Genomic DNA, 14604 nt, shown 5'->3' with positions numbered 1-14604 from the left:
CTCTCAAGTCCCCTTTTTTTGATATTCCATAATTAGTACTAAGTGATGCAACTCCAGAGGATTAACTATATTTCACATTAATTACTAGCACTATTCACTAGCTGTTACAGTTTGTGTCTGGGTGTCCCCCCAAAGCCTCATGTGGTCATGGGGCAGGCTTTCAGAGTATGATTGATTATGGTTGTGAGAGCTATACCGGCCCTGGGGTGGATAGTTTGCATATGTAAGGGAGAGGAAGAGGGTGCTTCTGGTCATTTCCTCCCGGTGTGTGTTTTGTTGCTTTTGCTGTGTTCTGCTGCCATGAGCTGTAGCTCTCTGCCAGGTGCCACTCTGTCTTGTAATCTGCCAAGCATGGACTGAAACCTCCACAAACTGTAAGCGAAATAAACCTTTCCTTCCTTAATTTTGGGCATCAGGTATTTTGTCCCAGCAATGAGAGAAAAGTAACCAAGACACTAGCGTTATCAAGAACTGAGAAAATTCAACACACAATCTGTAATGACTGATGTAGACTGCTGTCACCCAGTCCCAACTGCCTGCTACCATGCATAATTGGAAGTTGGCATAGTTACTCCCACACCAATATGCAGTGGCCACAGATAAATTGGTCTGATTTTTGAAGTCATAGTTGCTATTTTATTCCATCTGTTTTCTTAATTTTTCAAGTCAGCTGTTGAATGAAATTCCTTACTAAATATTGTAGAAGTTTGCCACACGTTATCAGGGTAAATGAAACAACTGTGTAACAGGCTGCTACCCAGTAAAATTCTATAAGATGAACCAAGAGAGGATTCTAAGGAAGCAAGGTGACATATTGACAGCCACTTTAAAGTGATGATGGGAAACTGCTATATTCATAATAACAGTATTTAACATTCTTACATTAGTTCTGAATATTAAGCATAATTGCCAAGAAAGCTTTGAGAGTGAAGTTCTTAAAAATGCATTTCAACTTTGACCCGCTTTTTCCATTTAGTCTATCTCAATTTTACTTTAACTAAAATTAAGGAGCACCTGACATTAGATTTTTAAAAAGCAAAATCATTCGTTGGTGTAATTGTCTGATACCATATTTATATTACCACTCTAATGAAGAGTTTCATTTTTCTATAATACTTTTCCTCTATACATAAAGCAACTTTATCATTTCAAATTTGAAAATATTTTCTAACATAGTCTCCAATCACACTATGCAAACATCATGAAGGAATTGATTTAAAGTATCTAGAGATGAGGTAAGGTGTACATGGGATTTGTATATGGGACTTAGGCACCTGAAGATTTTAGTATTGCAAGGAAGGCTTTGAACCAATCTCCCATGGATATCAAGGGATGATTGCACTTTCAAATGAGTTCCTCTGCACTTGTACTAAGGATAGTATATTCTACTTTTTAGATGCCAGTTAGTCTAGTGAGCTAAGTTGGCCTGAAGGCTAGTTTTCTAGCCAAAATAAGAAGCAACAGATCTCTCTACGTGGTCTCCACTTGATTACAGAATTATCACCTAGAAATCCCCACATAATATTTTATCCTTCAAAGTTAATGTTTTTGACCATAATTACATGTCCTTGGTACATATGACAACCCTTACCATTCACTAAATTATTTTCTTATTTTTTGTTACTTTATTTGGCAACTGCTGTCATTCAAAACTGGCAAATTTTAAATACAGACAAGGGCGTAAGGAAGGAATTTAAAAAAATAAAGGCGGGTCATTTTATAATTGTACACTCAGCTTCCCACAAGGAATTGAGATTTAAATTAGACTGGTTGTGTTCAGAAACTAATACATTGCAAGCGCTCCAAGAACCTCATGCTGGTCTAACACTGAAATGAATGCTTCATAGACTCCTGTTTAACTCTCCTCTAAAAATAGTCAACCACATGATCTCAATTATGTCTCTGTGAAAAATATATGTGGTATGGGTCAGGGCACATGAATTTCTCAGCATGCACAATAAGTAATAATCAAAGCAGAACATTTTTTAACATAAGGGTTATTACCTGACTCCTACATCTGACTGTCAATCATTAGAATTGTGATTCTCTTTTGATTATTGTTTTTTTCTGTTTGAGGTTTTCTTTCAGACACCTTTCAATGACTCTGCATAAGTATGGCTATTTGAATGCAAGCTAGTAGATATGAGGAACTAGAACAGAAATCTTCGAAGCAAACTGTAGCAACTGTTTTTTCTCTACCTCTTGGCCTGTGAAAACGCATTCATTCCCAAACAATTCAACTGCATATACAAAGTAAGGTTTTAGCATGTTAGTGACTATATTACACAGAACATGTGTGACACTGACGAGTCTCACTTATTCCTACAGATAAAATTCCACTGGTAAATCATCAGTATGTATAAATACAGCATGTCTTTAAAGACATGACCTCGGAGTGAGTGTTATTCTAAAGCAAAAATGTTTAAGGAGTTTTTCGTTGAAAAGAGACCCACTTTTAAAATTATCATAATTGAATGCAATTCTCCCCAACTTCATGGTAATCATATGGCTATCCTTTTTTTCTTCCTAACAGTTCAGTGGGGGCAAGTAATTATTATGTAGCTTACAACATGTGTAATTTGTCTTATAATTATAATAGACACTCATTGTCTCTATAAATACTTATTGAAGAGGCAAATAACTGATCATTGTCAAGAAAGCTAAATGCAAGCAACATTGTCTAATTTGTGATGATATAGTCCTCCTCCTGGCATTCCAATTACATGACATTTGATGTACACAAGAGTTATGAAACAAAAAGCGATAGTGTGGCTGTTTTATTTTAAAACAAAAGTAGATTTTTGGAATGCAGAAGCATTTTAGAATGATCATCTGAAGGGAAATTCTGGACCAGGCATTTCTATTCTTGATACTTAACAATAAAAATATTCATGAAACAATGATTTAGTAGTTTTCCATTTAATCTATCAAACGACTTCAGTAATTATTTATTGAAACAAAATATTCTCTTAAAATGCCAAGTTAACCACACAGAATTTCGTTCTGTAAGAAGGTGTCCTGAGATGATAGCCCTATGGATAGGGGGCTGGTACTTCAAGGTCCGCTACCCACCTTACCCATCACGCTCTAGGGCTTGGCAGGCTGAACTATGCGGGCTGCACCGATAAGGGGCTTTCATTTTGGATTGACAGGAGTGGCAGTTTCTGGCCCTGGCTCCCCTTTGGACAGACTGCCTTGGGCTGCTTGCTTTGCTCAGCTCCTGGTCCCAACCTCCCCGATGGGTCTCTTTGTCACTGGCTCCAGTTATTGTGTGGGAGTTAAAGGGTCTGCTGAATGCCGACCTGGGATATTACAAATCCTTGTGGTTTTCTTATATGTCACCCATACCTTTAAAATCAGCCTTTTACTAAACTTTGAAACTGTTCTAATTATAGTGTGCCATCTCTTTTGTGTGACATCCTATTACAGTTAGTTCTTATTTGTTCCTTCAGGAAACAATTTTATTGATAAACCAAGTGAATATTTGTGCAAAGACTTGGATACGGTGGATCACGGACACTGACATAAAACTGTGGTGCTTAATAAGTGTTTGAATCCTTTACGTATCCATGGAAGGTATTCAACAGAAATGTCTAACTACATCTAAATAAGCTTAGAAAGATTTGTGATATCATCAAAATATTAGATCTATTTTAATGGAGGCAAATATTTGCAGTTCTTTCTATGAGTACTGAAGTGCTTATATAATTCAGTATGGAAGCTTTATGACAGAAGCTTTACAACATTTGAAAATACGTTCAAGAGTACAACTTATCTATACAGGGAACATATAGAGAGATTTACCTTTTCGCCAGTTTCTCCTTTGATGCCTTCAAAACCTTGCTCTCCCTGTAGAAGAGAAACATGGTACATCTAGTAACAGAAACAATACTTATAACACAGGTAATATTTATAGCAATAAAGCTTCCAACAATGAAAAAGATCACTAATTTTAAATAATTATTCCTATCTTGTAAACACTAATATTAAGTAACCCAAAATCTAAATACTCTTAAATACCAAAGGAACAGTTTCCTAGTTGCTTCATTACTTGCAAAGGTAATTTAATATTCAAAAACCTGAATTTCCCTATGTATAAAATAAGTACGATAAGTAGTACCTTCCTCACTGATTTATTTTGCGAAGTGAAGGTGTCATTCTAGTCCCCAGCATGGACTATTAGCCATTCTTGTTATTATTACTATTTATTTCACTGGCTCCAGACTTCTTAGAAAGTAGACTACCATGCTCTGTCATTGCAGTGAGATTTGTACGGTGAATCAACTCACGTTTCAACCATGGGGCCTGGCTCCTGCTCTGACACCAGTACCATGTTCCCACCTACCTTCTACTTCTGCCTTTCACTTACAGAAAGGACTGACGATTTTAGGGCTATTGGCTCCCATTCGCCATATTTATCCTAAAGGACATAAGTCCCTTTTCTTCAATAAATCCTCTCTCATTTGATAAGCTTATTTCCCCAGTTAATTCGGCACAGTATTCACAGTACTGATATTTTTTCATATATTCAGCAAACATTCATTGGCCACCTCTTAAGCGTCTGGCATTCACGGTGACAGCATAAGTGCTGAGGACAGTTTGTGGGTTCCCTCTGCTCTTTTTATGTCCCCTTCTTGACATAAGAAGTACTTAGGGAGAAGTCCCAGCGTTCAGAGATAAGAGGTGGAAGCTTTCTTAAGATTTTTTTCTGCAATGTCTCAACAGAGGACATCAGTATCATTAAAATCTATATCAATTATATGAAAAGGAATGCCAGCTTCTCCTATATGTGCATATACAGAGTTTGGGAATATATATATATATATATATATATATATATATATATCTGTAAAATCAAATACAGGTTTAGGTGTTATGTATATATACATATAGATTTAGGTACATACATATACATATGATCCACAATACTTTTACCTCATTTATCAGGAAAGAAAATAGGTTACTTTGTAGGTATATTCACCACGATCTAGCTTTTTTCTACTGTTTTTCCTGAAATATGTACTTTAACTTGATCTGTTAACTCAAGCTGACATTGAAGCTGCCAGGCCATGCCAGTGTACCAGTCCCATGTCAGCAGGATGCAGCCACCGCAAACAGCTGCTAGAAAGTCCAAAGCCATCTCCCAGAAGATGAATCTGCACATCCTTTGGCTTGCAACTCGCCTGGCAGATGTGGCACACGCTGTATCAATGGATTTTGTCTAGGACTGCTGTGAAGAAATTCAGAAGCTTGCCACTGCATTGCTGCCAGTTCAAGGTCTTATCTTTTTTGGGCCAAATAACAGAAGATTTTTTTTCTTAAAGCTGTAACTGTAAGTGCACGTATTTCAAAAAATGATATTTTTAGCTACAGAGAAATCTCTAAATTCATAGCAACTTCTGACATCTTATGATTAAAACCTGTAAAGTTTGTTTAGAAATGCTATTCTTGGCTTTGGTGGGCATCTAATTTTGCACCAATAATGCTTATCTTTATGCTGGGATTATCTGGGCTGTACCATGACAGGAGGCCTCATCACAAGTGACCCCTGTCCCTCCAGAAAACTGGAATACACCAGTCCCTGTGCTTCCAAGAATGCTGGTCACATACAGTCGTGCTGTATGTGAGTGAGTGGTCCTTGGACAGCAGAAAGGGACAAAAGAAGTCCACCTTGAGAAAGAAAAAGACCTACAGAAGCCTCACCAATGAAACTTTCCTATTTATCATGAATTTGACATTCTGAAACACATATTTGGAAGAAATTTGGCATCTATAACATCTGTGTAATATTTAACACTTTATGTCATTGTAACTGTTACTTGTAATGCAATCTGAGCTGTTAAAAAGAAGGACAAATGAGAAATTGTCAAGTGCAGGCCAAGGCAGTAAAAATCGTTTTACTACACATTTTAGACTGCGGCTATAAGCAGTAAAATCATTTCCAGAGTGGCTATCTCTACTTCCAGGGCCCTCACGAAGCACTGTCATTGACTTCTTTAAAGGAGTGTGATGTTGAAGCTCTCTGATAAAGCCCTTCTTCCTTCAGTGGTCTTGAGAAAGAATTGCTTCCTTGGGTCTTTGGAAAGACCGGTTATTAGCTTTCCAAGAATCTTTGATGGAATTCAGTTTTGTCAAATACATGTTCTGAATCTCCACTATACTATGTACAAATTCCATTGTAATGATGTTAAAAGTCTTCATTCATATGCAACACACAAAAACTCTTTACCTTTTGACCAGGTAAGCCTGGAACCCCAGGTAAGCCATTTTCACCCTGAAAAAAGCACACAAAATCAACTGTATTAGCCACAAAAAAACAAATGAACAGGTACATTTGTGTATGTGTATGTGCATGTGGTCTTCAATAACCCTAATGTTGTAGGGAAATGTAGCCTAATACTGAATACCCACTATATAAAGGGGGTTTCCATCTATGCCTTATCTCACAACTGCAAAACTACCAGCTTAATTTTAAACCAAAGAAATACAGGCCCTGAGAGGTTAGGTAATGTTTCCAAGGTCACTCAGCTTTTAATGTTGCTGGAGATTTGAATGGAGATCTCCCTGACACCACAGTATACATTTTCAACATAATATTTAGTAACCTTTACTTCATTTTCTTCCTTTCAAATATCTGGGAAAAATACTGATTTTTGAAACAGCACTTTTTATGGAGAAAGTGCTGTTCTCCTGTCAGGTAAGTACTATTATTATGATCATTTTACAGATGATGATACAGTAATCAGGTGGTAACTGGATTCCTAACACACTTCAGCTCTGTGCACGTAGCTGCCTCCTTACTTTGTCCCTGGAAAAAGATTTAATTCTGGCTTGTGAGCATCTTTTTGCCTAAAATCTGAAATGTACATACATATATTTCATATACATATATATGCGTACACATACATTTATCATATATATAGCACATTTACTTTCTTATCCATATCTATGGATTTCCCTTAGATCAAATTTGAATTCATGTACAATGTCAATTTATGTGAAAAATGTACTTGGAAGAATGTTTAGTTCTTTCTATTCATCTGGCATCTATCTTGGGTAGAAAGGTTTCAGTAGAGGCCTATCAGTTTCCATCACTGAAATTCATGGGTCATGTCTTTGGCAAATCTAGTTTGTAAACAGCACTCCAGCTAGAAAGAGATATTCCTGGGAGGATGTGCGTATTCTCAATGGAGCCTTAGGCATTTAACTGGTTACAGGAATTTACTTTGGGTCCTGGCGTTAGAAGTTTAGGTAGCTCCAAATAAACTAGGAATTCTTTGACCTGCTCTATATCCACCAAATATTTATAATTAATTTAGAAAAGAACAGCTTTTAGGCATTTTGTAGAACATAGACATCATTTCTAAAAGTTATGTAAACCAAATCAAGTATAAGAAGAGAAAAATCACAGCTTCTAACTTTAAAACACCAATGATACATTCTTTGGAAATCTAAACAGATTTCTATTTTTGATTAATAAATACATTTTTGGAAGGTTTTAGTGAATTTTACCAGAAGTGTCCTGCTATATAAATTTATTATTTTCAAGATTAAATTACCAAATATTCTACAGTATAACTGCCATCACCACAGTACTAAACTTTGTTGCAAAGTGTAATTAAGTGATGAAGCATCAATAAAACATATTTACCTGCGTAATAAATATTTCTATCTCTTAAAAATTATTACAGTTCAAGATCTTAGGCATCACACAAGTCTACTGGAAACTTCATTTGATAAGATGGCCCTAATAGCACATGAAGTCTCTACTGCTGAGAAACATTCTATAGAAATGTAGTTTCTGCTACTCATCTCAGAAGTATGACCATTTGTCCAACAGATCAGGTTATTTTCATTGTTGATCTAACATAGTATTTTATATCATATTACAAGTTACACATGACAACAAGATATGATATATAATCCAGTAAAGTACACTGATACAGTATTTACACTGCCAAAGATACTGCTTAGGGGAAAAAATAAAGTAGAGACAGTATCTCGTCTTTTCCTTTGCTCACACCCATCTCTATATATCTTGTGTTCCTAGTATGGCCCCCAGTGTCCTCCGTCGCCATGTGAGAGGTGAGGGTTACACCCAGATGGACTGTTAACTTGGACCAAAAGTCTTCAAAGCTGTGATGTAGAGAATGTGCCTTCATTTCACACAGGTGTTATGACTGTTACAATTAAAATAGTATATTTTTCTATGGCCGGAGTTAATTGGCCTCACCTCTCTTCTGACTGGAAATTTATTTTGTCAGCGTAACTCTAGACTTCAAGATGACTTAATGCATGCCACTGACTATCTCATGAGAAGTGAGTGATCTTCCCATGACACACTAACACGGAGAAGTTTGGAAATATTGCTGGCAATTTTGAAGAACAAACTTGGAACTTTGCTATTCAAAAATGTATTCATTATGTTCTTGCTGCTTTTTTTTTAAAGTTATGATAAATACTCTACTTAAAAACCTAAAATTATTTTCAATAATGTCATTATTTTAGTCCTTCTGGGATAAATGAGTATTTTTTTTTTTTTTTACTTTATCTCAAGAAGAAAAGATAAGTTAGCATAAAACCCAAGGAAGAAATAGTTCAAAAGAGTAAAATGCTCTTAACAGATCAATGGATGATGATGTTTTGGTCAGAACTTTCTCTAATGCCTAATGTATGTCAGCAGTACGAAGTAGCTTCTTTCTATACTGCCTCTGAGACATACGCTCAAAGCCTTTTACCCTGTAACAGTTTCGGTCAAATTTAATTCTACCTATAAAATAATTACTTGCCTAACATGACTCAGAGGATATAGATTATTTGTCTTTTCTGAATTCTTGCCATTGCTTCTTCCTCCCAGTCTCAGCCCAAGGAAGACAAAAGATGATTTTCCTTTAGTTTCCAATATTTCAGTTCATTATAGAAAATTACAGTCAGCGGTTTTCAACACAACCGTAACTTTCAAAACTTGCTTGTGAAGTATACTCTCTATTACAGGTCTACCTATCAAAAGGCCCATGTCCCTTTCCAATTACAAACTCAAACGACAGAGGAGGTCAAGAGTAAGTCTAGATAACACAAAGCAGGGCAAATCTCTACCACTGCTGCGATCGTATTGTTACCTATGTCATTACTATAATACATAGCCCTTCTTCAACTTCCTGGAACAATCAAAAAGCACCCTTCACAGAATTCAAAGTAACCTCTTTGAGGTTTTGGGGAAAAAAATACTAACATGAAGTTTAGATATAGCTAGTGGCTTTCTGAAAAATGAATAAAAATATTTCATTTAACTTCCTTTGTATCACTGTACTTTTCCCAGTGGTCAGTGTTGCCAGGCATAAAATATAAATTATTAGTTTCCTTATTTCTTTGACATTGAAGTCAATATATTTCTCATTACAGGATATATATGTTGCCTGAAAGATATTTGATTGAGTGTCATATTCTCTAGGGCTGGAAGTAGCAAATCTATAATACTAAGCAAAGAAAGGTAGAGGAAACTGGTAAACAAAAACCTCACAAATAATGAGAATTCAACTGAGAAAGTATCAAGTTATATATTACTTGGTAGTGTTTATCTTCAAAGAAAGTTAAGCACTCACCCTTTGATTTAAAAGTGTAAGATCCCATATAACATTGTTTCTGTAGCAAAATATAAAATTTGACCTATCATTTCACTTAGAACATGTTTCCTGAGAATGTAACCTTCTGTGTGACTTCAGTGTACATTTAGAAACACATCAATATTTTCATGACTAATTAACTGGTATTTGTTAAAATAAAAATAAATGTTTAATGAAACAGCTAGAAGAAATATCTGAAATAAAATACCAGAATTCTAACATGAAAACAAATTAAACAGTCAGCAGAAAGCAATTCCATTTTGACTCTATGTATCACTAATGCCATATCTACATTTCTGACTGTGTTCTTGCTTTATGCAGCCATCATTTTCAGAAATTGAATTTTTATAAGGTTCTTAAGTTTTGAGTAGTCCATTAAACATTTCATGAAATACAAAACATACCTATCTTTGAAGTATCTTACCCAACCTGAGTTCTTTTATTTCAGAAATTTTTTTCCTTCTATATTTTGAGACTTCATTCCAAGAAATGAATGGTTGAATAAAAAATATATATGTTGGATATTGTTTAAAAGCTCACACGTTTAGACATTTTTATATTTGTTAGATCCTTAATGCAGCTAACAAATGGAGATTTATTATCACATAAATACTCAGGATAAGATCAATGTAAAACATTCTTAATCATAAAGTGAATGAGGCCCTGTTATTATTTTTTCTATGACCCATTTGAAGAAAAGAAAGCAAGCCACCAAGGGTAAAGTGTGGCTGATACATGTCTTAATGATAGTAATTGAGCATGGGTAATAAATATAGCTGAGTGCAACCGTTACTCTGTCAAAATCTATTATCCCGAAGGTATATGTATGTGACAATACTTAAATAAACATATGCAGGTTCACCTGCTATAAAATAACCATAATGGGTATTCTTACATATAAAGACAACTATAAACTAATGCATTTACATTCACCACTGCAACCAAGGAATCCAGAGGAACTAAGTCTCTGCAAAGCATCTTGAATTCAAGCAGTACTGCTGTTTAGTTAGCACTGCAGAGAGCAAAAGAAAATAATGCCAACTTTGTTTTATTGAATCAAACCTTTCTGAACCTAAATTAACCTTCCCCGAATTTCTGACAACTAGTTTTATTTCTGCTGTCTTCAGTGACACAGTACAAAATCTTATAGGTCTTTTATATGATACTCTTTTGTGTCATTATGAAGCCTTCTACTCAATAAATCATTACCTTTTAAAGTGATAAGCTGGAATCTCTTAATATTGTGATCTCTGTTCTCTTGGTATGCACTGTAAGTTAATACATCCTTTAAAATGTGGCACTCACAATTTACTGACTCCAGAAATGGTCTTACATGGAAAAGAAAGCAGGGCCACCACACACACACACACACACACACCTTGTTTAGAAGAGTATATTATAATTATATTAATTCAACCTTTTTAAAAAGCAAAATTGCTTATTTACACTAGGCTTGTTGTCAATTACAACCATTAAGATTTCCTTTCAAAGTGACTCTTTTTTTCCATGTTTTTTCCTTTTATTAAATAGTTCAGGCATAAAGTATATAAAATAACTATCCATGTGCTATCACCCAAGTTTAAGAAACAAAACATTGCCAATAAAGTTACTTTTGTGATATTCTATTAGTTCCCTTCTCTCCTTTGATACAGACTACAAAATCAAACTATACAGATTATATCTTTCTTTTTTTAAAAAAAGATAGCCTCTCTAATAAATGGTGCTGGAAAAACTGGCTTTCCACATGCCAAAGACTAAAACTAGACCCATATCTATTACCATGCACTAAACTAAAGTCAAAATTGATCAAAGATCTAAACATTAAAACAAGCACAAAATCTACTAGAAGAGAAAATAGGTAGAAATCTTTAAGACATAGGTGTAGGCAGAGACTTCATGATCAAAGCGATTCTTAATTTTACAATGCATTTCAAATCATGAGGTGAATATTACACTGAGTTACTGAAGTAAAAAAACCTTAATTTTGAAATGATTTGGTGAATTAAGCTTTTCTTTTCAAAGCTAGGGAGTTCTTAATTGATGTTATAGGATGCATTACAAAATCTGGGGTATTTAATTGTGATGATTTTCATAAAGTGGATCAGTCAGGAACAAGGTTTGAGCTTCTCATTCTGTTGTCAGACTAGCTGTAATATAGTCTTTAAATAAATGTGAAACTTCAAAAGAGTATAGAGAAATAGAAGGCATTGATACAAATAGTCTACTGAACTACCTGAAGTATAGCAAGTGACATCTGAATCAAGTATTCTAACATGAGAAAGATGATTTAGGATTTGAGGAGGACAGAGCCATCTGTCAGCTCCTAATTGAGGACAGGGAGACACCAGTCACTGCAAACTATTTCCTGTCCCAAGTATTTCACATGATGAGTAATTTATAATTCAACTCCATATCAGTTACTTCAACTGGAGCTTCAGTGCACTAAAACCACTAGCTGCTTATCTTAAGTAAGTGGCAACCTGGTAAATGATGATGAAGAAAGACCACATCTTAGCAATGCTGTAACAAAGGAAATTTTGCAGCTGAGTTTGAACAAGAGGAGAGGAGAATAATGAAGATTTATGCTGGACAGAGAAGGGAGAACATAGTTTCTTCATGAGAATGGGAAACAAATTCTGGAGATATACATACTTCTCTCTATTATATTTCATTGTAGAAAGTAAAACTTGTGAGGTTTTACTTTGCCTTCCCTCTCATTCCCTTGAAAGTGTGCCCAGCCTAGTTGGGGCTTCGTCGTCTTGAGTTCTGAACGACGCCACTAGCAGCTAACCTGAATCATGCAGGTGCCCTGTGCTGAGCCAGGTGCTGGCACTGCAGAGAAGAGAGGTACCAAGTCCTTCTCCTCCAGGAGCTGGCATTTTAGCAGGGGACATAAACACACTACACTGAAGATGTAAACGAAGTGCTGTGTGAGCAGAATGAAAGAACCATTATTAACTAATTCTGCCTAGGATCAAGAAGGTATGGAAGAAAAGCTGCCTGAACTTCAAATTGAGTAATCTTTGGAAATGCAGAGATGGCTGTAAGGAAGGAGTATATCAGCCATCTGTAGCCAGCCTCTTGAATCTTCTACTTTTACCTGATGGCTCGCTAGTATCTTACACCTGATATGGCCATCCCAGTCCTGGCTGGCTCAAAGGCCCTCTCAGCCGCCATTTAAGAAACTCTAATATCTAAAGTCCTAGATGCCTTTATGAGATACCAGTTGCGCTTTTGCATCCACTGCTTAGGATCTCAGCAATCTATACCCACAATAAAATAATTAGCCCCTACACAAGTAGAGAAACAAAGATCGTGTGCACCTTTTCATGGCAATATTTTAATATTTACATCTGAGGGGCTGGTAGTACATTAAACCCAACAGGAATATGAGCAGAGTAGTTCTTGAAATCTGGCTAACTGTTTAGTAAATAAAAGTCAAGTGCTTGGGTGCCAGATACACTGCATGTGTCGGGCCTGTCATCCATCTGTTCTATTCTCTGCCAACTGCTCTACTTGGGCCGCAACTAGAAGGCATTAGAAGGGAATAAGAAACCATTAAGAAATAAAATCAGCTGCAGAGTGAGCAAGTTTCTTTATCTTTTTTCCTGTCCTTCTATTACCTCTGTTCTTCTTATGTTTCTGCTTATTTTAGTGCTATACTGTATCAATGTTCAACTACAGATAAGACAATTAAATGACACCATACAAAAGCACAAGTTTTAATTGATAAGTTTCACTCGGGAAGCTTTATAAGTAAACCCAACAAGTAAGTTGCTAACTTTCTCTTGTGTTCAATTTTTCTATAAATATTGATTATGTTACAAACTTAAGTCTTATTTCTGGATTTGACCAAGCCTTCATTTATTAAAGAATTTTCTAAAATGCACAGGTATGTAGGTGATTCTGTAGTTAAGAATTATTCTAACACAAAGCTTCCATTTTATCAACAGTGACAAATTTAAAAGAAGGAAAGATATTTCCACTGGAATAAAGCTGGTGTTCTTTTTTCTCCTCACGTAATTGTTTGAATTTCTACAAAAAAAACTACCACATGTAAATAGCTGTTTAACTTTTTTTTAAGTTAAAGGGGACACTAGAATTAAGGTTAGTCCTGAGTCCCATGAAGAAAATCAGGTGAAAGTAGTAATACAGAGAGGAAGCCTAGTGACTTAAGCAAAAATTCTTTTCACTAAATGCCTGTAAGTAAGTTTCTGAATCTCTGAGGCATTAATGCTACATCTGGACCGGAGCTGTTGTGCAGTTCATTATAATTCACAACAGCTACTGGCCTTGTCTGAGCTTACATAAACTAAAACAGCATCTGCCTTTATTTCCTGAAGCTGCAGTCTTCTCAAAGAATATCTTTTTAGGGAAAATTGAGATTCAGAGATCATAGTTACTTCATTTTCCAACAGAAAAGAAATACAAAAATTTTTAGGGAACAATGGATCTGCCTCATTCAGTCTTATCCCACTTGAATGATGAAGGGCTTCAGAGTTTATGGTGAAAAGACCCATTATTTCATAATGAGGATAATTAGTCTGGGTATTTCTAAGACAAACAAGTTGACAGCTCATCACATTGTCAGATGTACCTCCCTAGTGCCTTAATGTATATGGCTTTCTACCTCCAGAAGCTCAATTTATTTATCTTTTCAATAAAGTCCTGGTACTAAGTTAAACACTTGGTTTTGATAAAATGAATATACTCTGAGTGTGTGTGTGTGTGTGTGTACATGTGTGTGAGAGAGACAGAGAGAGACAGAGAGACAAAGAGACAAAGAGAGAGAGACAGAGAGAGAGACACAGACATATTTGGTGGAGACTGTAAAGAAAGTTTTCTAGGTAAGGTTAAAGTTAACATGGGAAGAGCCCACGCGTGGGCTGCCTGGCCTGGACTTAGTCAAACAGGGTAGGTTAAAGATCTCCAGAGTCAGGGATGGAAAGTTTGAAAACATATTTTAAATGTAATTGGGGTT

General features: G+C 35.7%; 1 protein-coding gene across 1 annotated transcript in view; it reads right to left on the bottom strand.

Moving 5' to 3' along the window:
* Col19a1 (collagen, type XIX, alpha 1) overlaps positions 1-14604 on the bottom strand; it is a 304391-nt gene that overhangs the window by 212209 nt on the left and 77578 nt on the right. Inside the window, exons 10-11 of the mRNA XM_013504411.1 lie at positions 6230-6274; positions 3805-3849 (exon numbers count right to left, since the gene is read on the bottom strand). Coding sequence (XP_013359865.1) covers positions 3805-3849; positions 6230-6274 — 90 coding nt within the window. The remainder of the gene's footprint in view (positions 1-3804; positions 3850-6229; positions 6275-14604) is intronic.

The sequence above is a fragment of the Chinchilla lanigera genome, unplaced genomic scaffold, assembly GCF_000276665.1.
Source record: "Chinchilla lanigera isolate Chin_1 unplaced genomic scaffold, ChiLan1.0 scaffold00087, whole genome shotgun sequence".
NCBI classification, from domain to species: domain Eukaryota; kingdom Metazoa; phylum Chordata; class Mammalia; order Rodentia; family Chinchillidae; genus Chinchilla; species Chinchilla lanigera.
This window is presented reverse-complemented; position numbering and strand designations above follow the sequence as displayed.